Below are 27,140 nucleotides of genomic sequence, written 5' to 3' on the forward strand. Positions count from 1 at the left end.
AGCGGCTAAGTTATTGTTACATAGAAGAAAAATGTTTAAATTACAACTATTAATTTTGTTTCATACATAGAAATGAGCTTGTAAAAATTCAATATATCTTACTTAATATTATAAATACGAATGTTTGGATGGATGTTTGTTTGAAGGTATCTCCAGAATGGCTCAACGGTCTTGATGAAATTTGGCATAGTTTGGAAGAACACATAGGCTACAATTCCGCGCGGACAGAGTCGCGGCGACAGCTAGTCTTTATATAATGAAGGTATATGAAACAAGGATATTGAAAAAGTTCAGGTTGTAATGGAACCCATAGATCGTTTTTTATTCATTCCATTTTTTTAATAGCGATTTCTACTACAAAGTAAAACATTGGGTTCTTAGAAAATACTAATTGAAAGTCCGTAAATTACAATAACTAAACCATTTACTAAACTTAACAATTTCCATTTGAAGCATTACCAAGAAATAGTAAAGTAGTAAAGTAAGAGAATAGATAATAAATATGTCAAGATTGTTGTTTCTTGAATACAGAAGTAGTACCGACATTTTATAGTTTTTTTTTCGTTTACAACTACAAAGAGTGCTGCAAGGACGTTGACCTTTGTTTAAATCAGAATGTGATGTAACTTTGACGGCATTATGACAACTATGAAACAAGTAAAGTAACAGATTTTTCGAATTTACTGCACACATCTCACAACCAAGTTGTCTCAAATTGATATCTTGTTGACCAGGTGACAGAAAATGTCGCATATCTTTGCATTTTAGACCGCCTTGGATAATATTCCCCGGAATTAATTGGAATAAATTTTGAATATCGCACATTTATGATCAAGTATTCGTACACAAGGCTGGTAATACTTGAAGTAATTCCAGTTATTTTCATAAGCTCTATATTATTTATCGATAATATACGATGTGTATTTCTATCTATTTGGTGAAAAAACTTGTTAGTTTTTATCGACATTAATTTAAAGACATATTATCATAAAGAGACATAAATAAAAAAATAAAAGATTTACGGAAATGATTATCAGTAAGTCCGTAATATATTCAAATGTGAAATGTCCAAATCAACCGCAAATTGTCCACATATGGAGTGAAATATAGTTTTGTTATTTGTGTGGGTGTGATCCGCGAAACCTTTGGTTTATGAGACCAAAATCTCCATAAAAACATCGTCATCCCTGTCATTATCTTTGACAAAACAGAGATAATAATATGTTTTAAACGGGAATTTTGGTCTCAGAAACCCACGGTATCCCAAATCATGCTATTGCTCCTGTTATAAAAATAACGACTTCTTGAAAATCTTTTATTATCCAAAAGATATAAATAAATCAGTTGTTTATATAAGCAATATCAAAAATATTTTAAAACTAGCAGTCGACCGAAACTCCGTCCGCACGGAATTTAAAAGAAAAACGTAATAAGTAGCCTATGTGTTCTTCCAAACTATGTTCTACATCTGCGCCAAATTTCATCAAGATCCTTTGATCGGTTCCGGAGATACCTTCAAACAGACATCCATCTAAACATTCGCATTTATACTATAAGTAAGATGATAACTTTAAAATCATAGTTGCCGGTAAGGCAAACGTTAGTAGCAAAGCTAGTTTACTTTCGAAGGTGTCAAACTAGACTTGTTACCTAGTGATAACTTGTCTAATAATATTACTCTTGATAAATTAATAAATCTTTGGTAAAGTCCACATCTAATTATGCTTTATCAGAAATATCAAGTGATTTATATTCAGAGTTATACATACATATGTATATTTAGAAGCCAAACGGTTTTTAACTTCGTCTAAAATAACCTATCAATAGCTTATTATTGTATGTTAACTATAGCTTTTGTTATGGTAATGTAATATTTGGTTAAAGTATGTACAATCATATAATACAAATATTTTCAACGAAAATATTATACATAATTTGGTCATAATAAATTCAGCGATAATAAGATGAAGATTAATTTGAAATTTACAGTTATTTTAATTTAAAAATTTCAATGGAATCCCAAACTAACGGCTTACTTAAACATACATTGTGATTAGTTTATTTACCAGTAAGACGTTAATTGGTTAATAACAAACACTAAAGTATAGATAAAGAACGATTTTTTTAATTTTCGCATGCTGTTGATGATAAGGTCATAATGTCAAGATAAGTTGTAACGGTGTGACACTATTTGGAATAATAAGCGAAATCAATTCTTAATCTGTGGTTTGTATAAATAATTCATAACATTAAAAGACTTGTATCTCTAGCTCTAGACGAAGCGTTCGGAGCACTTAAAGATGAGCGTTAGGAGGTCTCCGGAAGCCATTTTGTGATAAATTTCCCAGGTGTTGTCATTTACAATATTTATATAAAAAATAAATCGAATTCAACCTCTTTTCTAGTATTTATAATTAATTTATTAGTTTTTAGTGAAGTTTTAACATGTAATTAGTCGTGATAATTAACAATTTTGCAATACAATATAATACAATATTTTGTTTGATAAATATGTTTTGGGTTATAATTTGTTTTAGATAAATATAAATACAACATAATAACAATAATAAACAACTTAAGAATTTTTTCTTTTAATTTTTACACACATATTTTTTTAGAATTTGAGAATTTTTTTTACAAAACTGGTAAACATTTGCATCGCGGATAACAATGTTATATCGAAAATTGGCACACTTTAAAACGTGAAACTTATATGAAAAACTCCTTCTAGAAGTAATTGTATCTGCGTTGATGACATTTAAAGTGTATACTTATAATAAAAATAAGACTTTCCTCCTCCTTCGTCTTTCCAGAAAATGCGCTCACCTCGAACTAGTCACTGTAATATTTTATTGTTCTAGGATTAATTAGTCTAATTAAGTACCGTTAATTTCGGTTCCAATTTTAAATTCAAATTAAATAATCATGAATTTCTTAAAAAGAAAATAAAAATAACGTAAAATAAACTGGCAATGAATATTTATTCTTTTATTTCAGTGTTTTTATTGACTTAATTTTTATGTTATCTGATATCGGAACAGCAAACCTCTAAAGAAAAATAAGGTTTTTTATTTAATATAACTAGAAAGATACAGATAAAAAAAACACATAATTTATTAAAAAAAAATATAATTGTATCAATCCACTAAATCCAAATCATTCAGCAATATTTCATATCTAATAGAAGGAACTGAATATTTTTTATTTTTTGTTATTGGTTGCTGCCTTTGGAAACGGCGATTGCAACCGCATCACCGGTTTCACTCTGTGCATTACTGACTGCTGTATTCTTTTTACCGCATTTCTCGCAAGGCGGTTCTTCATTGTTACCAAATTGAATTTTATCAAATCCTAGATCGGACTGTGAATTCTGAGCCTCGTTCTGTATATGTCTTTCGTTCGTTTGTTGAGGCTGGATGAATGCCTGCCATTGTAAAGGCGCATGACGTGGGAAGGCTGGCATTATTGGGGATTCATGGTACCAGAAGAACCTCGGTGGTTTTTGTGGTGGTGGCGGAGGGGGAGGAGGAGGGGTAATAGGTGGGGGAGGCGGTGGATAGTCGCAATAGTGCGGAGAGCGTTTTATCCTGGTCAGGTCGTCTGAAAAATGTTGTTAATCTAAATATTATCTAGTTGTTTTATAAAAAATGGCAAATAGTGTTCAAAGTAAATATACAATCTTTGTGTCTAATAATAGCAAAAATTATAGTTTATTTGAGTTCCTGTTTGGCTAATTTACTAATGAGAAATTTTTTCGTTAACGTTATGTTCATAATTTCTACATGTTTGTGTTGAAAAATAAAATAAAGCATGAGCCATCAAAATATTAAATATTAATGTGTAGTCAAATTTTGATGCAATAAGCTGCATATATATGGTTACATTAAGACTAAAATAGAAGGAAAATATTATCCTAAATTCTAATACTTACTTTGTACGTCAGCTGTAGAGTACGCTACTAATGTGAGAAAAGCGAACAGGACAGCTCTTCCTGCCATTTCGTTAGACCTAATGACATACATTGTAACATGTTATAAATTTTATACCAGTTTTATACAAACAACGAATTCGACGAAAACTGCGACAATCAGTTCCTGATTCTAGCAAAGGTGATAATAAATCGTGCCGACTTATATGTAAGGTGTGAAATCGAATCAAAGTCGGGGGAATTACTTAGTTACAAAGTCTTGATGCTAATTTCGATTACGTAATGTTATACTTTATGTTTATCTTTTAAATAATCTTCCATATCTAGGAACAAACAACAGGACATTGACTGAAACTCAAATGTGCAAATACCAACGTTTTAACTACCAAGTAACTGTTTTGGCAATGATCTATGTTAAAAGTGAGCTGATGTAAAATGAAATGAACTATCAGAATGTGTGTAAACATCAAGTAGCTGTTTGTTGTCGAACATGAATTTTCACTACCAAAACGCCAATACTTAAAGTTATTAATATCTCTCTCTCTGTCTTTTCAAGGAGAATAAGAGGGATCAATATATGAATTTGAACGAACATTTTGGCTGTAAACACACAGTTATTCGCTCTACAATATACTAATAACTACTTTCGTGGCTAAATTCGCTTTATATTCAACTAAATAAAAAACATGTTAAAATTAATTAACTCACGTGAATGTAAGTTAGCAACCTAACCTCATACTTTGATACCAATAAAGGAAATGTTTATAAATAAGAGAGTTGGACTTACCGTGTATAATGCCAAAACAACAGTTCAAAAACGTCAAGTCATGGCTTTCGTTCTCTTCGAAGAAAAACAACAGAAATAACAATATGGTTTTTTGCAATGGAAAACCACGGATAGAAACAATGTTGTAATACGACTATAGCACCCGATACGGACGTTGCCATCGTGTTTCTGGTTTTTTTTAATTTCTCGGCAAACACATTTTTCACACCCAACTAAGTGTTTTCCTAAACATATTTTTATCTCGTGTTTTTCTATATTTGTTTGTAGAGTATTAGCGGCGGTCACTTGACATCAGTCGCATGTACTTTAAACTTATGTTATCGATCAATTCTGAATTTCGTCTTTATCGTACTAGGATGGAAAGGCAATCTTGCAGCTACTCTTAGCTCAAATCATAGGTTATCTCAATAAACCTGTAATGTTTCTCCTCGTATGTTTATATATAAAACTATTACAGTAACTGTATGTCCACTTGGTCCATTTGTTTCATAAATATATGTATAAGAATTCATATTATTGGGTCAAGTTTTCAGGTTTGTTTATATTTCATAAGTACTGATTTTAAATATATTTCTTTACAATTTGAAACTAGGAACATTGACTTTGAATATCGGGGTTAAATGACAACACAACATTAGACAGGATTGTGTAGGAATACTTCTGTATTTATTAGCTCTTATTAATTGAGAGACAATTCTATAGATGTTCAGGAGGAATGCATTAAAATAAAATTGTATTTCAAATGATCATAATCTGTTACCTTTTTAGAAATATGGTGCGAATAAAATAAGACAGGAATATAAGAAAAATACGTTTATTTAAATATCCAAAAATGATAAACATTCAATACATGTAACATATAATATATTTGTATCTATTTATTCCCTATTTTTAGAGATTACGTGCTTCAACCGGCTACGGAGAGGGCAATCGCTGAACCGCTGTGACTTTTGGCATTGCTAAGTGCGTAACTGCTTTTACCACAAGTGCTACAGCCGCTATTTTGCTCCTGAGCTTGTTTCAAACCCTGAGCCGCAAGCTTTAAAGCACCACCTATACCTGTGTGAAGATCGCTCTGTTCTTGTTGATTGGCACCGAAACTTCCAGAAGATGATCCACTGGCTTGGCTTGAACTGGATCCAGATGCAAGACCTCCTTGACTTCCAGCGCCGGATTCAAAACCTGTCTGCGATCCCAACTGCAGTTGTTGTTGTTGTTGTTGTCTGTTATCCGCAAATCCGTCACTTTTGCCGAATGAATTGAAGCTCGATTCCTGCTGCTTATAGTGGCCAGAGCTTTCTCCTGCGAGTTGACCTGATGAGCCGAACCCAGCCCCTTGACCTTGGCTTCCACTGCTAGACTCAAAACCTGTCTGTGATCCATGCTGCAGTTGTTGTTGTTGTTGTTGTTGTTGTCCGTTATCCGTAAAACCGTTGCCGAATGAATTGAAACTTGATCCCTGTTGCTCATAGTGGCCACCTGAGTTTCCACCTGTGAGATGACCTGCTGAGCCAAACCCAGCCTCTTGACCTTGGGCTCCATCATTGGATCCAAAACCTGTCTGCGATCCTAAGTTTAATTGTTGTTGTTGACGGTTTCCAGAGGATGCCGAGCTTGCACTGCTTGCACTGCCTGCCACATAACCTGAACCGGACTGTAATTGACCAAAGTGACCGTTAATTTGTTGTTGTTGTTCGTTTGCATCGAATCCATTGCTCTGACCGTTTCCTGAGCCTGATTGTCCAAAATGAGAGTTTTGACTACCAAAAGCTGAGCTTTCACCTTCAAAATGTCCTCCAGAACCAAACCCAGAATGTTGATGTCCACTAGCACTGTCAGATCCAAATCCTCTTTGTGATCCTATCTGCAAATTTTGTTGTTGCTGCTGTTCGTTTGTAGAAAATCCTTTGCTTTTATCGAACGAGTGATATCCAGATCCAGATTGACCAAATTGAGCGTTCTGGCTGCCAAATCCTAAACTACCATCTTCAAGTCGTCCTGTTGATCCGAAACCAGAGCCTTGAATTCCGCTTCCAAATCCAGATTGTTGTTGCTGGTTTCCAGTAAATGTAGAACTTGCACTACTTGCACTGCTTGAACTACCGCCTAAGCCAGATCCAGAATGTAAATGATCAAATTGGGAATTTAGATCTCCCCTTTCTGAATGCTGGCCTTCGAAATGAATTGCTCCCGCGTCGTCTTTGTTGCTACCACTAGAAGCAAAGGAAGAGCTTTGCGATGCAGATCCAGCACCGAACCCTCCATGAATGTTTCTGGTTCCTTCAAAGCCTCTATGGCCACGTCCAGGCGTGTAAAATTGTTGGTGGTGAAAAATATCGCCGTCTTTGAAACCAGAGCCTTTTTCAAATTGTAGGCCCCCGCTTTGGATCGAGAAATGTGATTCCTTAAAACTGCTCTTGCTGCCGCTGATTTTCTTACCGCCGCCAAATCCAACGCCCTGTCCGCCGAAGTCGCCACCTGATGATTGACCAAAACTATCAGAATCCTTGTCGAAACCAAATCGGTTACTTAATAATTCTGGTGCGACTGTTCCTTTTTTTTCATCATCACCCCCAGTGGCGGAAGCTAAGGAGAAAGCTTGACTGTCGCTTTGTGTGCCTCCATCTATGGAAGCGGCTGCACCACTGAATACTCCATGTCCACCATTGCTATGGGTCAGTCCGCTCCACTGTTCTGTATGAAACACCGGCGGTATACCTGGCGGGGGTGGTGGTGGGGGCGGTGCTGGCACGCCTGGAGAGTCGCATCCGTCGCAGGGAGCTGGAGACCGAGCTTGCCGTTTTACGACTGTCTCTGAAACAGAGATATATATTTTAACGGATAAATATTTTAAGAACAAAGCTGGTGATAAAACGTTGTTTTTAATAATTCATCCCAAGATCGTACTTTTTATTTTTTGTTTATAATGACAAAAGATTTTCAATAAACCTAAATGAAGAACAGTTAAGTAAATTGAAATAATTTTTAGAAGTTCGATTTAGTAAGTTTGCTTAACGGTTTTTACCTTCATTTCGAATTACTGATCCTTGGACAGCGTAGGCACAGATGCCTATTAAAAGTAAGAATGCTTTAGCCATCTTGTAGAACATCTGAAGCTATTCTGACGAGAAAACTATCGATTCAGCGTTATATACGCGATTTGCGATAAATATTTTTCCAAGAATAGTAATTTAAAATTATAGGTAGCGACAAATTGGAAGGTAAACATTAATGTTAGCACTACTTTTAGGAAATTTGTGTGGTTTTTTATTATTTTCATGCATAATATAAATTACGTCATGTTTGGATTTTTTAAATGCTAGAACGATATCCGTGAAAAGAGACTTTGTACTTAAAAAATGACATTTTTATCTATTAAATGTGTGTTCCAATATTATTGTTTATTATTGTCTTGCTGTATCCTTACAATAACTTTGTGATTTTCATCCTTTTTCTATAACAATACTAGCTTTTACCCGCGACTCCGTCCGCGCGGAATAAAAAATAGAAAACGGGGTAAAAATTATCCTATGTCCTTTTCCTGGTTCAAGCTACCTGCCCACCAGTTTTCAGTCAAATCGATTCAGCCGTTCTTGAGTTATAAATGGTGTAACTAACACAACTTTCTTTTATATATATATAGATAGATATAAGATTTTATTTGATTTTGTTAATTTATAGAAATTCCCGCTAGTTATAAACTTCACAATTATAATTATCCTATCTTTAGATGTATGTGTGGTAAGAACAACATAAATAAAGTAATGTTTCACTGTCTTTAACAAGGCAAATATTTATTCGCAATCGTTATTTAGTCAACAAACAACATTGACAATATGAGGCAAGCTCATGGATATTTCTCTGAAACATCTATTCTTGATTCTTCCAAGAACTTTATCTATTGTTAATTTTTTAACAAAATTTGTAAATGCGAGTTTAGTTGGATGGATGGTTTGTTAGAAGGTATTTGGTACAGATGTATGATATAGTCTGGAAGTAAACTTAGGCTACTTTTTTAAGGCTACTATTTAAGACAGCTAGTCTTTCATATGTAGCAGAATAATTTAATGAGTCGTGAGATACGTCATTATCGAAAGTGTTTGCTAAAATTATGCATTTATAAATCTGTAGCTTCGCTAATCTTGTCGCTTTTTCATATGATCAAATTCTGAGGTTTTCATAATTAGCAAGAGATTTCCATACTATACTTAACCTATAAATCCATTGATAACTTCAGGAAAAAGTTTATTGCACAAGTACTAAATGATAATGAAACTTCAAGGAAATTAAGAATGATGTGATATTTTTAAACGAGTGGTTCAACAGTCCAAACCTTCATTTAGATACGATAACTTTAGAACTTTTGTAAATTTTGAACAATTGGACAATATTTTAAGAATGGACATATTATTTCATAATCTCTATTTAGGTTTTCAGATTAATGAACTAAAAATTTCAACTATTCGCATATTTCATAAAATAATATTAATAATAATATGTAGTAATAAATAATAATAGTGAAGTAATGGTAGTAATGTTCAATGGTATGTGTGAAGTCAACCAACCGGCACTTGCCAGCGTGGTTGACTATGGCCTTGTCACCCCTAACTTGGGGTAGGCTCCGAGCCCCTCGGTGGGGACGTATAGTGAGCTGATGATGATGATAATGATGAAGTACCTTATCAGTTATTTGTGTTTAGTTTATTATATTTTATGTTACAGAGATAAAAATACAACAGATGTAATTTTAATGTAATTTTATTGTCTTTATCAGTAATAGTAGGATTACATTACTGGTATTATTTACTGTATCAGTTATAAATATCGAAAACACTGTGAACATAAGTCTTTTAATATCACATCTTTAACCAGAAGAAGCGGACTGAGCGTTGGACCTAGCAACTCCTCCATTCCCTGTGCTTATACTGACACTCTTAGAAATACTAATGTTCGCTCCAGATCCTGGCCTCGCACCAAACCCAGGACCACCGAATCTTGGTTTTCCAATCGCCGGACGACCGAATCCTTGACTGCCGAATCCTGGTTTAGCCGGGCCTTCCGAAACTGCCAGCACTAGCTTTCGCGCTGGCTTGACTTGCGGACCCGAATTGGGGTGAACGGACTATACGGGTGCCTGGAGATGAAAATATAATCATCAATACAACATTCAAAAACGAACAGTGTAAATCACTTTATTTTTAAATACAATTAATACGTAATGACCGATGCTCTGGTCAAAGTTGCGGGAGTATCCTGTATGCGGGTTGCACAGGACCGATCGTCGTGGCGATATTTGGGGGAGGGCTATGAAGAAGGAGAAGAAGGATTTATTTTATATATTTTTTGAAAATAAATAACTACATACCAGCTTCAACTTCAAACGCACAAGCCGCTAGAAGCAAAACAACGAACAGTTTTAGTACCATCTTGAACACTCGAAATATCAAACCTTAATAGTCAACTACAATCATCAAACTCAATTTATACCCCTCAAATAAATACTCAAATTCCATACAAACATTACAATACAAATACTACTACGACAATTTTTACTATTTAAAAGAGATTTTGTACCTTATGTCTTTGAGCATAAATAAAATAATCGTTTAATGTGTGTCAAATTAGTAAGGAAAACATTTTATTTTGTAACATTACGCGAAAATCCCCTGACACTGTCAATAAAGAGACAACGGAGTCAATAACTTAGTACAAATTAACACGTTTCTTTTACCAAAGTATTTAACCAATAAAAATTTCTATTTATAGTATGTAGGTACTATTTATTAGTAAAAATCAGTACTTAAGTAAGTTTCATAGTTTAACCGCAAACTTGAAAACTCAATTAGGGTTCTCTAGATTTATATTCGGACTATTCAAGTACTCTTAATAATACATTAAGTTCGCTACACACCTTCAGTTTCTATAACCGCTCTATAAACTATGCAGTCAAAACTGAAAGTGTGTAGCGATCTTTAGTAGTTACATATTAGAGTTATTATTACCTATATTATCTTCAATTCTTTGGTGCTTATTTCCTAGAGAAACATTACCTTCACATTTATTTAACTTTTCAATTGAAATCACATGAACATATTCTTCGAATAAAAGGTCATTGTAATATTAATGTGGGTCCATAGAGAATCTAAATTGACCACAGACATTGACATTTCTAAGTTCCGCGAATCATAAGGTCTTATTTGAAATAAATATATTGTAACGTCACTTGGTACGAATGAGGAAAATAAATAATAAGAGACACAGCAACAGCACATTCTTAACATTTATTATAAGTTTTTTTTTATTAGAAGTCTAATAAATAACAACCACACAGAATAAAGGCGTGAAGAGGGAGCAATTCCGTGTTTCGTATTTTGAGTATGCGCGCCGGAAACCTAATTTCAGTCCTGTTGCCCGTCCTTCTTCCTTTTCAAAGAATTAAGGAAAAGATGGGAGGGAACCCATTGGACGGGAAAATATTCTCTTTCTGTGCTATCCTCCTTCATCGATTAAAGGTAGGCAACGCATCTGCGATTGTGGATATCTATGGCCAGCAGTCGCTTTGGCATTTCGGTCAATTCAGGAGACCGCTTGCTTATTTGCTACCTTATAATATAAAAAAAAACTTAATCTGTCATTGCGCAAATCATTTAATCGTTATTAAATTAATCAGTAAAAAAAACAAAACACTTTACACATTAAAGTTTCTTTTCCTTTCTCAACAGACCCTTTTTCTGACTACCAGATGTTTCCAGGCAAAAATGTATTGGTTTCACGGAATTTTAAAGTGAACTGTAGACATAAGAAACGATAGCTTAAAGTATTAAAACATATGCAGTAAATCATTAATATTTTTTTTTAAAATAGTAAACTCTATTAAATAATTGGCGTTGAACTTAACTCTACATAAAACTATTTTCCGTAAGCGCCGGAGTTCGCACTGGACTGAGCCTCGCCGCCTCCAGGGCCAGAATTAATACTGACGCTTTTGGATATACTGATGGATCCCTGAGGTATCTGTCCGCCTCCGTACCCGTATCCAGGACCTCCGAATCCACTGGGTCGGCCTCCGAACCCACCGGGTCTACCTCCGAATCCTCTGCCACCAAATCCTCCTCCTCCTCCGAAACCACCTCCTCCGAATCCTCCTCCTCCTAATCCTCCTCCTCCTAATCCTCCTCCTCCTCCTCCGAAACCACCTCCTCCGAATCCTCCTCCTCCTAATCCTCCTCCGAAACCACCGCCGCCCCCAAAACCACCGCCTTGGCCAAATCCAGGTCCTTGATGGTGATGGTGGTAATTAGGTCGGTAACCACCAAAACCACCAAACGATTGCGCTTGCGCCTGCGCATTCGCTTCACTGAATTGAGGTGATCTTACTACTCGGGTTCCTGAAAAATTTAGAAAATATTAAACCTTTGTCGTATTCTGTTTCTTAGGAACACCTAATGATTTTAGGAGATTTTAAAGAACTTTGTAACATCAGCCTGAGTATTATAACTTAGTGCATGCATTGAATAGCCCTTTAATGTTAGGTTCCAAGTTCACCTTAACTATTATTGACTTGAGAAGAGTAGCATAATATTAGCTTAATAAAAAATGTTCTGATACGTACCAGCATGAATAGTGATAAAGGAAGCGAATAATAAAATACCCAAAAAATAAATTCTTAGAACCATCTTGATTCTTGAAGTGTACAGCTGTACTAATAAAGTTGTGGCGAATTTGATTTCGTTTTATACATGACAACAAAACTAACCACTTCTAATTTTGGCGATATCATTAGCACAATTAGCGCTTTTCACGGAACATACAGACTACTTAACTATAGAGACATCGTTTACATTTAAATAATGAAAAGACGATTGTTTTTATTAATAACTAGCTTTTACCCGCGACTCCGTCCGCGCGGAATAAAAAAAATGCACACAAGATAAAAAAAGTTCCTATGTCCGTCTCCTAGTTCTAAGCTACCTGCCCACCAATTTACAGACAAATCGATTCAGCCGTTCTTGAGTTATAAATGGTGTAACTAACAAGACTTTCTTTTATATATATAGATATAGATTTAATTGTGAAATTAGTGAGAGATCCCATAATTCTACTTTTTTCTAGTTTTTAGGCTTAGCTCTAATTTATACATGAAACAAAATCTTTATTTTATTTATTCTTAAATATGTATTGTTTGTATTTATATAAATGTAGCCTACTCTATGTGTACCTTTTAGTTTACGGGATTACCTAATATTTGAACTAATATTTGCTCTTAACATTGTTTCACGAAATAGGGTTTTTGATTCAACTTTACGTCGTCTAAATATATACTTTGTATGCTTTTATCAAAGAGTACGAGTAGCATTTAGTTTGGTTTATATTAAATTGATTATCTTTTAATTAATAACACTACTATTTGTGATACCGTTCTCTTATTAAATATAAATGATCTAAGACAGTACAACCTTGAAATACAATAGTAAACATGGAACATTTTTTGATATTCTTCCAACGAATTATACGTACAACGACAGCGACATTATCATGCCAGTGATTTAAAGTTTCTGCATTCATATAAGATTATTATATTACTTAAGTACTTACTATGTGACGCTGCTCTTTAAGGTTTCAGACCTTCTGACACGTAATATATTATATGCTAAACCTGGCTGTCGTCCTAAGCTCCATCCGCGCGGAATTAAAAAAACATGATAAGTAGCCTATGTGTTCTTCCAGACTACGATCTACATCTATGCCAAATTTCATTGAGATCAGTAATATTAGTAATATTAGAAAGTTGCGAGAAACATGTAACACAAAAGTAACCGTGAGTCTAACAACGTTACCTACATTAAACCTTTTAGTTGATTTACAAATAAATAAATTACATTGAATTAACGATGTCATTGATCTGTCAAATTTTGATTTTGTCGAGATTTATTATTAGTAATTAGTAATAATTCCTTATGACTTTTGTAATGGATTCTAAAAAACCCAGACATCTGCACATGCAGCGCCATTTGAAGCTGCTAATTTGGAAATCTTACCTTCAAAGACAGTAAGTAGTATTCACGATCTTACCATAAAAGAGTAGACAGAAATTTTATACTTGTCGACTCGCCTATACGAATATCGTCAATCGCAATACTTTTCGAACATAATTTATGTTAGCTGTATATTTTTTCTTTTTTTTTATTCATTCGCCGAAATAGCCAAGCGAGCGCTGCCCATGGACATCTGGAATTGCAGTTGCGTTGCCTGTCTTTAATCAAAGTCCCCTCCGGATGCACATTCATTGGATATTTTCCCTTTCTATACTTCCCTTCTTCCGCCAATTCTACTTCCCCTTCCCATTATCTCCTTATAAGAAAAAGTCGAAACTTTTGCGTTCTGTATTTACGGTAGAGACATTTCATAAATTCAAAAAACGTGTTACATATTCGCTTACCCACGTAGTACTAAATGGAAATGCACAGCGTCTAGATTAACAACGTATTCGTGTATTGAATTTTAATAAAACCAAATAACTTTTGATGTTTAATAATACAATCGTTTCCCGTAAACACAAATTAAACGTACGTTACACACAACAATATGACGAGAATAATTCTTTTGTTTTCCAAGAATCCTAGACCAACAACTTTGTACAAGATAAATAATTTTGCAACGCTATATGTAAAAATTCGTTATGGGTTATGGCCATTGAATATTTAAGTAGGAAAACGGTGGTTAAACAAGATTAATGCACACTTAATATCATCAAAGTAATCGTCAAAGTTCTGTCAAAAAATCGGTCCAGTCGTTCCGGGGATTATCCTGAACAAACACAACCTTTTGGACATGAATACAGACTATTTAAAAAAATAGCGTTTCGTTGTAAACAACGCAAATGCAAGATGTGTACAAAATAAGTCATTTTTTATATAACGATATAACGTACAGACACTCCACTTCTATTAATACGTGTAAATTACTAAAATGTCTGTATCAGCTTCTTTATTCTGTTTTCAGAAGAAGATGGCCGATCTTGGTGATAGAGGCGTTGTTTGCGGGTGTATTTTTCATAACATCAGTATTTATAGCGAAGCCCGTATTCCTAACACCGATCACTGACGCCCCGGGGCCGCCGCTGACAGGTGATGCCATACTCTCCTCGCTACAGAACAGCACAATTCTCGGATACGCGCCCAACACAAATCCCTATGCCAAAGTTATGACAAGAGCTGCAGCTCTATTGAGGATTGGTAAGTGGTAATATAGTTAGAAACTTTTAATAATGGTACAATTCGAAACAGCACGTAATTTTGAATTCGCTCGGTTTATCTCTAACTTAGATCTTCTACTTTCTCACCTATTAGTTTGGCCTGATAAGGTACCGGAGAGTCAATTGTTGTAATTTTTTTCCCATCCATTCCTTACAAAAAAGGGTTTCCGCAATTAAGGAAATTCTAACAATGAAGGAGGATAGATTATACATTTGGTAGTATGTAGATGGAATGGGTAGAAATATTGAAATGCATGCATTAATTATTCTTTAATTCTTTAACGTAATAAATTATTTGATACAATCTTGCAGAAGTCGTGGCGGGAAGCTCTGAAAGTGATCTCAACAATTTATTATACAACAGATCGCAAGGATCGCCGCTGAATAATTCTGTAATATGGGTCATATGGAAGACTAGTGTTAGTACAACTATTGCTTCCACATGCTATAGAAAATAACTATTATACATAAAAATCTATGACATACTAACCTGATACTTAAACATTATATTACAGGAAAAAAATAATATCCAACTCTTAGCAGATTGTATTTCAGATTATGATGACCAGCTTAATAAGATACTTAGTCCCGTTAATGGCACTGAACGTAAACTCTATTGGTTAATTCTCTTCAAAGGATTATAACATCTGGAAGTTCAGTATAAAGAGCTCTGAGCGAGCGCGACTGGAGATCCAGTCGGACGGCAAGCTGTCGCCGGAGCAGCACCTCAGCACTGGCTTCCTCGGCGTCCAGCTCGCCGTTAGCCAGGCCATACTCGAACACAGCTCTGCAACAACGCCCAAGTTTGATGTGAGCTATGGCCCTTAGAAAAGTTAATAGCGGTAGAACTATGTTAAGCACTTTAGTTCTAAGTATTCGTTTGTTTCTGATACCAAAATCGTTGTATAAATACATTGTTGTCTATTTTTCAAAGATAATTGGGATGACGATGTGTTTTATAAAAAAACCTCAGAAACTTACGGTTAGTGCGATAATTGATAAAATCAACGTATTCTCGACCTATGTTCTCTGTTTGTAGTCGAATTGTAAGATATCCCGATTTTAATGCCTCAAAAAATTAAAATTGGTAACTTTACCTTTATTAACTTGTATAGTTCGTAGTTCAAGATTTCATATTAAAATGAAGTGTCAATAAAATTGTGCTCAAAAAAAAAAGCAAAATATATTTCTGCCGAAACCCGGGATTGAACCGGGGACCTTTAGATCTTCAGTCTAACGCTCTCCCAACTGAGCTATTTCGGCTGATGAGTGTGATGTTAAAATTAGGGTCTTGTCAAATTTAAGCAGGAATTTCTATGTAATAACAATAATTTTTCAATTATCACTCTTTTTTTTAAATAAAGTAAGGACATCGAATAAGACAAATAGATAATATATAACCTTCGTTAAAGATTAATTTATATAATTTAAAGTAAATGCAAATTCAATAAAATATAAAAATAACTAGTCAAAGGAAGTGTTTCCAAATAGATAAGTTCGAGAAGTGTTAATAAACTACATATTTTTTTGTTTTGAAATGTATCGATTCTTCGCACAGCGACCGCAACTGACCTTGCCTGTACAACGCCATCAGCCATTCTAGTTTGTCAACAAGCAATTACATCATCGATACCCGGACTTATTAAATTATACAAAAAGGTTCATATTGAGGTCTTTTAACAATTAAATGTAAACATACATTTATTATTTGATCGTTGAGTAAAATGTGCAAAATGAAACCATTATGTTTTTTATTACAGCGCCATCTATTAACAATGACTTGCATTTTTATTGAAAAATTTTTTGCACTCTTGATTCTTTCTTTCCCTCTCTCACTTCAACTTTCTTTCTTTCTTTGCAGTTGAGCCTGGTAGCGATGCCGGTGTCGCCCCTGATGCTGCAGCCAGCGGTAAAGCGCGCGCTGGCCGGCATCCTGCTCTGCTTCACAGTCGCCCTGCTGCCGCCTGTGCTCGAGATCGAAGCCCTAGTAGTTACTGAGTCCGTGTCACAATTTAAGGTGCGGTAATTTACAGTTTTTGTCTTTAGGATGAAGATGTAAATTATATTTCCATGATGACACAACTGAGATTTTTCGTAGAACATCCATGTTGCGACTGGAAACTCACCGATGTCGTTGGGTGTCCGGATTACACTTTTTTCTTTTCCTTTCCTTCCCTTTCTTTCTGTCTTCTTTTTATCAAAGTGTAATTTTATTTAAAATGTCTAAGATGGCTCTTTGTATGTGATTGAATCTAAAGTTGCTACATATAGGCTAAAGCAGTATGTGGACCTGATCTGATGTAATGGACTTAATGAATTAAAAGGAATTAGTAAAATGATAAGCTTTATTACGTTCCCAGAGGGCTCTGCGTATCCGCGACGTGTCGTTCTCCTCCATCTATGTGGGGTGGTTGATGTACGCCTACCTAACGGCGGTGCCAATCTGTCTGCTGGCCAGCATCACGCTCATCCTCATCTTCCGCTGGATCCACCTTCTCTTTGCATTCATCATCGTGCTTGCTTACAAGACCGTTTTGATCATGCTCGCTCTCATAATGGCCATGTTTCATAATAAAGGTATTTTGTAAGAATATCTAAAGTTCCAAATTTAATGACAATGAGCTTAGACAACTTAGAAGAAGCGCCTACAAAAAAAAGCGATGAAAATGATTATAAAAATTAACACTATTAAATAATTTCAGGCGCAAACATGCCGCACATTATAAATGTTGTCATTACATAATATTTTTATGACAGCCTGGATAGCCTGCACGTGGACGACGCTGTTTACACTGATGCAGACGTTTATATCGGAGCTACTCGTGCATCACAAATTCGACATAGAGAATAAAGCGCTAACATTCGTGCTCCAAGTCATCCTTCCCCCACTGGGTCTTGTGCACGCCTTCAATGAATTTGCATTGCTTCAAACCGGCCGTAAGTTATCCATTGAATAACAATTTAAAGTTTTAAAAATATAGAAATGAGAATGAATTTCGAGCACGGTTTTTTTTTTACAAATTTAGATGGCGCTGTTATTAATTTGTATTTCCCAAATAAAATATCTTTCCAGGAGAATTCGATAACGTGGTTTCACTGGTCTATCCTATCTTATCATGGTTGTTGATGATTGCATTTTACTTTTTTCTATTGATGACGTTGCAAAGAACTATTAGCTTCGAAAAAGCAATCGGGGGTCAAGTACCTTGGAAAACTGTATTATTTAAGAAAAGTACGGTGAGATATTTTTTATATTTCAATTATAGAAAAACGAATAAGAGTGAATGCATGATATTCTGTAACAAAAATCAGATCTTTTGGAGCAAAATATTATCATTTGTATAATTTACAGGACATAAACAAATTGCATCGAATTGAGTCTTTGACTGGAACTGAAAGAGATAACCTTCAAGCTGTCGATGAACTTGTAGCTAAAGCTATCAGTTTTAGAAATGTTTCGAAGGTACGATAGAAAACAAATTATGTTAGATTCCAACCACACCACTTTATCGTGCTAGTGCCCCATTCTATAATCAAATACAGATTCATTTTTATTTTAAAAGTTATATTTCAGAGCATGATGGGATCTGTGGTGCTGAGTAACGTGACATTTGACGTGTACCGCGGCGAGTTCTCCATGATCATCGCTGATCGCATTCAACACAAGATGATTGTTACTCTAACCGATCTGTTTACTGGTAAACCAAATGTCAGAATTGCTCTAAATCATATGCAAACTCTTCCACAAAATATAACTTGTAAAAAACTGCACTTAGATACTTGTCGCAGTTAAGCTGTCATATTTTTTTGTATCGTCTATTCATTTCAACAAAGAACAATTCAAATCCAGGCTAGATTTTTGGGATATGAAACCAATTTATGGGGCTATAATTCATGATGGTATTTCTAACTTGAGACGGACTTCTGTTACCAGTATACTTATATGTGTCCAGGTCTAACGTTCGCGGATAAGGGCACAATCAACGTGCTGGGTCACGAGCTGCGGCCGGGCAGCAACTTCATGAACGTGCCCTATATGACGGGCTTCTGCCACCGTAACCAATGCCTCATACACGACCTCACAGTGGAAGAACATCTCATCTTGTTTCTAGAGGTTACATAATATTAAAATATTAATTACGACAATTTACCCAACAGATAACAGTAATAGGCAAGAACCAAATTTGATAACTTTAATTAACCTATAATATAGATGTCGTAGTTTTTCTATGTAGTTGTCTACGGCGCTAGTAAAGTAAGTTGTGTTTAGAGCTGTGGATTATGTAGCTTCTTGTTTGCTCTAGATTTGTCTGTGGCATGAAACGAATGAAAACATTATTGAATATAGTCAAGTACGCATCAGACAGCTCCTGAAGGAAGGAGACTTGGAAGATGTAAAGAATAAACAAATTAAATACCTGGATGTGTACTACCAAGCGCAGTTGTGTTGGGCGATTGCACTGCTTTTGGAACCGAGGGTAGGTTTTGAATTCGATGCTTGAGTTGGCTATTTATGTGGAAGCGTTCTCCCGTTTACGACGTGGCACATCAATTGCGGTGTATTAAAAATGTTATTGGTTCAATCAATATTTTATTTCGTTTTACAGTAAATATTATCTTGTGCATTCCAGATTATTATACTCGACAATTTTACAATGATGCCTGTGTATGACGCATTAATCAAGGATAAAATAATGGTAATATAATAATTGTATTAATATACAGTGTTTTAATAACTAATAAATTATTTTTAATATATTGTTATTATTTAAGCGCTACAAGAAGTATATAACAATCGTGAAGTTCTCGTTTACCAGTATTAAAATGGAGTTTGCGGATAGAGTATTCTTATTTGACGACAAAACTCTCATCTTCGGTGGCACGCCAGCGTACATGTTCTTTAAATATGGTACAACTTCTTCTACTACTTCTTTTTTCTTTCTGGAATACGTAATGTCCAAAAGAACTAATTTCCATTAATTAAATTGAAATGTTTAATAGCACTTCTGCCATCTGTTCGTCGCTTTCTTTTCTTCACTCTTCTAACTGGATAACTACAATGTCCTTTTTGTTTCCAACCAAAACATCTAGGTATGTGAAAACATTATGTTCTATTAGTTTTGTCAGAGAGAGTGACAGGGAAGAAATATGTTTATTCATAATGTTATGGCAGAAGAAAACCTCGATTACTAATAAACGTGACAAATGTTAATTCATTATTATTATTATTATAAAATATTGTTCTAACCCTGGACAGGTCGGGAATACCGATTAAGACTGACATTTGAAGCGGGAATATTGGAGAATGAAGCAATGCCTGAGATATTGCGCAGGGCACAGGGGGCAGGCGCGCGAGTACGGGCCAATTTAGGTTCTCTTCTCATCCTCATGGTACCCGTCTTCCCCACCGCTAGCGTCGCTGCCTTCATCAAAGAACTAACAATACATACTAAGGAGTATGGCATCACCTCCATGCACATCAGCGTTCCGGACTCGCAAGAAGTTTGTCACAGGTAAGTTGTTTCAACTCGTAATATAAATTTTATCGTACGCATAACATTAAGTAGAGAATAGTCATCTTGACAAGATTTTTGTAGTTTATATAAAACTCTTTTATGAATCCTTTTGTATTTTGAATTATAAAATAAATAATGGAAATTCAATATTTAAGGAGAACGTTTTTTTTATTAGGGCCATCAATGAATCAAAATCACGATTACCGCTGTATGAAACAATCGTACCACAAAATTTATCAAGAAGTGCCTTGATACAAATCGCTGGTAAACTTTTGATTATTATTACTGGTATTCAAAACCCAACGTTAACCAAAACTTATAAAAGTGTTAGTGTGAAAGGGACTCTAAGTATAGCTGTAGTTCCTTAGCGTTATATAAAACAAAAAAGTATAATTATTTAATTAATCATTTCATTTTATAGAGTATCCGCAGTGGAAGAGAAAGACATCAGGTTGCTGTGGAGAATCACAAATTAAAGCTTTCGGTAGAAAATATTACGCATTTTATGCTTACTACAAAATCTACTTTCTAATAATGGTAATAACTTCACTAGATATACTTTAAAATAGCTTTTCTATTTGTCTTCAAATAGTGACACGAAACAAATAAGACGAGAAAGACGAAGAATAAAATTAGTCGCGTAACTCTACTAGTTCTTTGGAGGGGAGGGGCTATTTATGTGGGTTCACCACTGGGATTCATTTAAACATTTACTTAATAAATATTTATAATAACAGATGACGTCATCGGCCCTAGCCGGCATTGCAATTGGCATTATACAATCCGATTTACTCGTTCACTTAGAGATCGATGCAAGGAAGTCTTTACACGGTGAAGTAAGTGGTTTTGTTATGCCTAATACTTTTATATAAAAAAGCAGCTGTGACATACAAAATACCAAGCTTCCGCGTCATGCTTTAGAAGTATTGATACTTGTAAGTTTCTAACTTTATTATAGTTTTAAAATTGTAAGAAGCTTGTTTCTTGGTTATAGCTTTTAAACGTTGAATCGAGAAAACAGAACACTACATTGGTACTTCGTCTCGATAATTCGAGCGCCGCTACTTCAGTTGCTAACAAGTGAGTACAGTTATAATATTTAGGCAACAATTTGCAATTGCAACAATATCTACACGGCCTTGTCCCCTCTTAGTAAATGGCTCATTTCATTCAGATTAAAGAATTTTACAAATGTTTCAGCTACATTCTTTCAGATACAAATTCCACGGATGCAGAAATTGATTTCATTGAATATACAGCTTTTGCAGAAAAAGAGGTATTACTTACATAACATACTTGTTTCTGAGAGGCAAAAAACTAAAGATAAAATGTATGTCAATTTTTTAATTTGTCGCCAGAGTCTGACGGAGTACCTCGTGACCCGCGCGATCGACTCTCCCCAACATTACGTCACTCTGTATGCATACGGCATCGAAATATATGATAAAAATGACACCCTGAAAGTATGAATACTTTTTCTTTTTGGTGCAAAGCATGAAGGGAAGATGGGGCTAACAGTAGCATCAAGCTTGTCAAGAAAATGCAGAATTATCAGATAATTTTCTTTAAAGTTCTGGTGTAGTAATCGACGCCGCTTGATGTGGCAAAAGTACAAAAAATATTTTGTTTCCTACGTGTTAAATTAAATTCAACAAACGTTGGCTTTAACGCCGATTTAAAACATAAATTGAGACAATATTTTATTTGAAAATCGGAATCCAGTGTCAACGGAGAAGAGAAATTGTTTTATACCTATCTACTTCTTGTGTTTAATTCGTAGGTGCGTGTCCTTCATAGTCCTCCTCACCAAGATTCTTGGACGGCGCCGAGATCTCTCGCTCGCACTTTCATGGCACTCTTACGTCACTACAGTGGCAAAAAGGATGCTACCATACAAGTTACTGATGATCCGTTAGGCTTGGATCTAACACGGGTAGGATTATAACGATGTTAGAAAAACATTTGCCGTCAAAACTGTAAAAGAATGACCTTCATTTGCTTCATGTCTGCTTCTAAGTGTTAAAATAGTAGTAAATTAAATTGCTTAACAATTTAGCTAAGGGTACGAAAAATCTCGGAAATAAAATAAAATTTTCTCTGGAATCATTTGTTATTTTGGTTACTGATTTTTTTTGTTTGTTTTGTTGTAAAAACATTAATTGATTTTTTTAAATTAAACAGTGGTTGACGTACGCTGGGCAAGGCCCACTGCTGGAACAATTTTTACTCACTCTAACCATTTTGCACTTTACTTACATACCTTCGAAGGAGCATGGTTTGATCCGTCACATGCAGGTAATATATTCATTTTTAACAAATTACGTAGACTTTCTTAAAAACTTGATATGGACTGATATCTTAGTAAATCTGAACTAAGGAATGCATCGTTATTGACTACATAGCTAATAAAATAACTGTCTATGTACTGTCAAAAATTTAACAGTTTATACCAACCAAACGTGACTTTGAAAATCCTTGACTTAATCCGAAATGAGTTTATATCTACATGAGGCAAGCTGTTAAAGATTTAGTTGAATCTTTTAAAAGTGCTTATTCCATTATTGCTATTATTCATTTGACAGTGCCACGCTATGAACTTTTCACCGGTTCGCTACTGGTTCACGATGTTCCTATGCGATCTGGTGCTGTACAGCATCCTGGTGTGCTTTATGACGGCACTGACTATTGCAGTCATATATCTCGTCACGCCGCCTACATATTTCCACATCGATGATTTGTGTAAGCAAGTATAATGCAGCGTTTAAATACAATATTCAAAGTAGACGCCTGCTGTGTTTTGTTTTTTAACCTTAGAATATATTTGGTTGCACCGTATTAGTTAGACGCTGCCGCAACATAGATTAGTATTTTTAAAGCATTAAACTCCAATTCTCATTCATGTCATAATTTCAGCTATACTCCCACTATTGATAATTGTGTATGGAATGGGCAGCATTCCACAAGCTTACCTCTTCAGTTTGGGTCCCCAAGGCGCACTCAACTCTATGATTTTTATAATTGTCAACATTATGTTAGGTTAGTCAATTTATATGTTTAACAAGATGACATATTATGATATACCATGAATGCTTTTAAATAATAATCATATAAAACGTGAAAGATATATAACGAAATGGCCAATTAATATTGTATAGAGAAACAACTTTAAGAATTCTAGCATACGCGTTCGAATAGACTTAATCAAAATCAAATGTTTCATTTCATAACAGGAGAAACGGCCATTATAGCCAAAATTCAATTCGGAGAAGCGTGGAGTTATATTTTACAATTCTCGAGCTTTTCGCCTCAATTCAACTTGGCGCATGCGTATGATAAAATAAAAAGAAACTTCCTTTACAATATGGAATGCGGTATATTTGAATCAAAAAACCTTTGTTCAATGGAAACTTTACACAAGTGTTGCGGTAAATATAAAATCTCTACTATAATTTATTTCCTTACTTTTCGTGATATTTCACCGCTGAAACACACGTACTTACAAAAAACATACAACTATCTCAGTTTTATCATGGAAAATAACTGAGATAACTCTATTTTATCGTACTAATACTTCGGCAGTGTTATTGTAATTTTTCTATAAAACATGTTGCAGAGAAATGCGGTGTCCTTCAACAATGCTTCAAACGACGATGTTATCTCTTCGACCAAGAGAATGGAATCTTTATAGAGCTGGTGGCAATATTGACAACATGCTGTGTATTTATGATCATCCTGTTGCTATGGGAATACAGGATGATACAACACTTATGGATGTTTATTGTCAAGATAACTTGTTATGTCAAATATGCGTCAGATCCGTTGGCGTTTGGAGTGCAAAAGGAAAAGGAGGATGCTGTGGAGAAAGAAAAGATTCTTAAAACAGATAAGAGTTAGTTTTTCCGTACTTAGTTCCGTACTCTAGATCTTTCTTCTGTCATATCAGCCCTCATTTCCTTCTTAATATTGTCATGATCCATGCATTCCATCCATCTCGTCCTAGTCCCAAAACTACGAATGTGTTTAACATGATAGTTTTAATTTATCAGAATTGAGGGTTAAAACATTTGGCGAGTACTTACTCGCAGTGGATGTGACAAAGAAGCATATCGGCGAGTGTATAATCCGTCACCTATACCTGGGCCTGGAGAAGGGGGAGGTGAAGGCCGTATCGGGTTTGGTGCTGCACGGCAGGAGGAACCTCTGCGAGATACTGGCAGGATACAAAATACCCACAGATGGGAAACTCTGGGCCATGTCCACCTGGGAAGTACGCAGGCATCCACATAAGGTAGATTTTAAATTTGCAAAGAAATCGAACAATAGTCAAACCAAAGTTTCATTGCCTATAGGCGCAAAACCTAGGTTCTTATAATTTTAGTAGCTAACAATATTTTAAACATAGGTACTAATAAGAAAACTACAACTACTAATATTTAGTACAACTTTCGAAATTGTACTACAAATTGTACAATTAGAGTTTTATAAACAGTACGCCAGGAACGTTGCACTCTGTTCAAACCGCAATCCCCTGCCGCCCTGGATGACAGTGTTTGAAGCACTGAAGCTGCTCGCAACACTGCGCGGCGTTCCCATCAATCACGTCAAACATGAAGTGGAAAATTACATTAATTCTCTTGGTAGGTATAACATACTGATCGATTATGTTAGTTATAAAATTTTCTATTAAGAGGTTAAAGACAAGTTTTCACAGTGCGTAATTGTGCAAACGGAAAACGTTCTACCCCAAAATTAAGCACCGCAGAATGGACCTTAAGTTCTTCAACAGATATACCATTAAAATGTTGTTTACAGATCTACATGAAAAAGCAAACACGTTCATTGGTGATTTACAACCAATGGAACGCACCAAAGTGCATTTCGCGGCGGCTGTGGTGGGCGCCCCACCCATATTAATTATGGATGAATTCACCGCACATCAGAAGTATTCTGTCAGGAGAGCTATGTACTTTATATTGCGACAGTTGAAGAAAAGAGGCCATGCCATTGTTACGGGTTCCAGTAGGTATGAGACAAATATTAACTTTAATATTTGAGTAGAAAATTAATCAGTCGAACATTTAACTGGTGTAATTTAATAGAGTCCAGAATGAAACGTATTAGTACCGAAATAGGTAACTTTTATTTGTAATATTAATGTATTCTGTTCGCTAGCGTGGAAGCTCACTTGCCAATGACGAATCGCTTAGGCATTCTTCTGCATGGTTTAATCTATGACATAGACAATATAGATGTTTTGGTGGAACGTTGCGGTAAAAGTGGTTTTACAGTTGTACTGCATCTTAAAGATGATGTCGACGTCAAGGCTATGCTCTACAGATATTTCGATATGTTTGTTATCAATGACATGTCCGAGGTCAGTATGCTACTGGTAAGCATTGAATTTATTAACGATTAACACCTTTTATAAACTACCCTTCGATGAGTCCATATAAATTAATAAAGCTATTTTATTTTCCTTGGATAAAATATTTTTGTTATCATCCTCAATGCTGAAAAGTGAGGACTGCAAGAAAATCCTTTTCATTTTAAATTTTTCTCATGTCATAAATCTTAAATAGAATATTAATTGATATTTTTACCATTCCAGGTCCTCGTAAACGTTCAGATACTAGATTCAGACCTCACGTGGATGACGATCTTCGAAAAGTTGGAGATGCTGGTGGCAGAAAACGCTACTGTATACACTTACATAGTAACAGCGATACCTATCGATTACATATACAACTGGATCTTAGCTCACGAAACACGTCACGCCGTCAAAGAATATGAAGCATTTTCGTTCCTGAGAAAACGGTTCGAGCGCACTCCGAAGATAAAACCAACAGATGAAACATTGAGCAAGTTAATCCCATTCGAACAGAAATATAACATAACTCAATTGAAAGAGCTACCATGGTCAGTCATTTTCCAACGATAAATGAAAATGGATTAAGACTAAATGCAGTGATCAATTAATACCAAGTGAATCACTGCTTGTTTGTTCCTAGAAACTTATATAACAATATGATATGGGACTATATTCAAAGGCCTAATTTTATTACTCTTTCTCTTCCCTTCCTCTTCTTGTAAGAAAATGGAGTGGATTTGACGACGAAATAATTTCTCTGTCCGTCCCCTCCTCCGTCGTTTAAGGGTAGGCAACGCATCTGCAATTGCGAATCTCTATGGGCAGCTTTCGCTTCGCTACTTCGGCGAATCCAGGTAGCTGCTTGCTCATTTGCCACCTAATATTATATAAAAAATATGATAGGACTGTATCCTAGATATGCTGAGAACTTAATGTTATCTCATTTACCCAATTCCGTGTCAGCCGCCACTCTGTTGCGTAAGAACGATGCAGCATCTACGAGCTGCCGCGTTTCGGTTGCGCGGTAGCAGATTCCTGCAGAGTGGATAGATTACCTTTATCCATGAGAAAAATACCAAGAGTTTGCCAACCACCATAAATGTGTGTTAAAAATAAAACAAATGAAAACAGCCGAAAGAGATAACATCGCTTATATAACATATGAATAAATATAACATGAGTAGGCTGATTGCAAATGGCGTGAATATGTACTTTCCTTGAAATTATATTTTTACTAAATATTTGATGTTTTTCAAAAGGTTAGCAGAGATGTTGGCTAAGTTTTG

The 27,140-nt window shown here is 35.2% G+C and overlaps 3 protein-coding genes and 1 non-coding gene across 4 annotated transcripts; 1 reads left to right on the top strand and 3 right to left on the bottom strand.

Annotated features, from left to right (window-relative positions):
- Window positions 1-3,159: 3,159 nt before the first annotated feature.
- On the bottom strand, window positions 3,160-3,998 carry LOC106716913 (histone-lysine N-methyltransferase set1). Its single transcript, XM_045681537.1, has 2 exons — window positions 3,932-3,998; window positions 3,160-3,600 (listed from the first exon to the last, which is right to left on the bottom strand). Exons 1-2 carry the CDS (start codon window positions 3,996-3,998, stop codon window positions 3,212-3,214), a joined length of 456 nt encoding a protein of 151 aa, XP_045537493.1. The 3' UTR covers window positions 3,160-3,211.
- A 1,597-nt stretch (window positions 3,999-5,595) lies between these two features.
- LOC106716887 (filaggrin-2) lies at window positions 5,596-7,856 on the bottom strand. The gene is made up of 2 exons (XM_014510532.2): window positions 7,741-7,856; window positions 5,596-7,529 (listed from the first exon to the last, which is right to left on the bottom strand). Exons 1-2 carry the CDS (start codon window positions 7,811-7,813, stop codon window positions 5,623-5,625), a joined length of 1,980 nt encoding a protein of 659 aa, XP_014366018.2. The 5' UTR covers window positions 7,814-7,856; the 3' UTR covers window positions 5,596-5,622.
- A 5,828-nt stretch (window positions 7,857-13,684) lies between these two features.
- On the top strand, window positions 13,685-26,514 carry LOC106716861 (ATP-binding cassette sub-family A member 17-like). Its single transcript, XM_045681541.1, is given in 32 exon segments — window positions 13,685-13,764; window positions 14,718-14,950; window positions 15,283-15,389; window positions 15,607-15,780; window positions 16,832-16,987; window positions 17,331-17,547; window positions 17,728-17,907; window positions 18,044-18,207; window positions 18,323-18,433; window positions 18,545-18,668; window positions 18,924-19,084; window positions 19,275-19,448; window positions 19,602-19,667; window positions 19,744-19,879; window positions 20,228-20,483; window positions 20,662-20,750; window positions 20,908-21,023; window positions 21,224-21,322; window positions 21,481-21,566; window positions 21,687-21,762; window positions 21,845-21,949; window positions 22,267-22,419; window positions 22,668-22,781; window positions 23,069-23,225; window positions 23,400-23,522; window positions 23,717-23,911; window positions 24,100-24,379; window positions 24,540-24,774; window positions 24,976-25,123; window positions 25,299-25,509; window positions 25,659-25,860; window positions 26,095-26,514. Coding segments are annotated over 32 exon segments (5,058 nt in total). The 3' UTR covers window positions 26,425-26,514.
- Trnaf-gaa lies at window positions 16,161-16,233 on the bottom strand. The gene has a single exon. It is a non-coding gene; the product is annotated as a tRNA-Phe (tRNA).
- Window positions 26,515-27,140: the final 626 nt, after the last annotated feature.

This window comes from Papilio machaon, chromosome 2 (assembly GCF_912999745.1).
Source record: "Papilio machaon chromosome 2, ilPapMach1.1, whole genome shotgun sequence".
NCBI lineage: Eukaryota > Metazoa > Arthropoda > Insecta > Lepidoptera > Papilionidae > Papilio > Papilio machaon.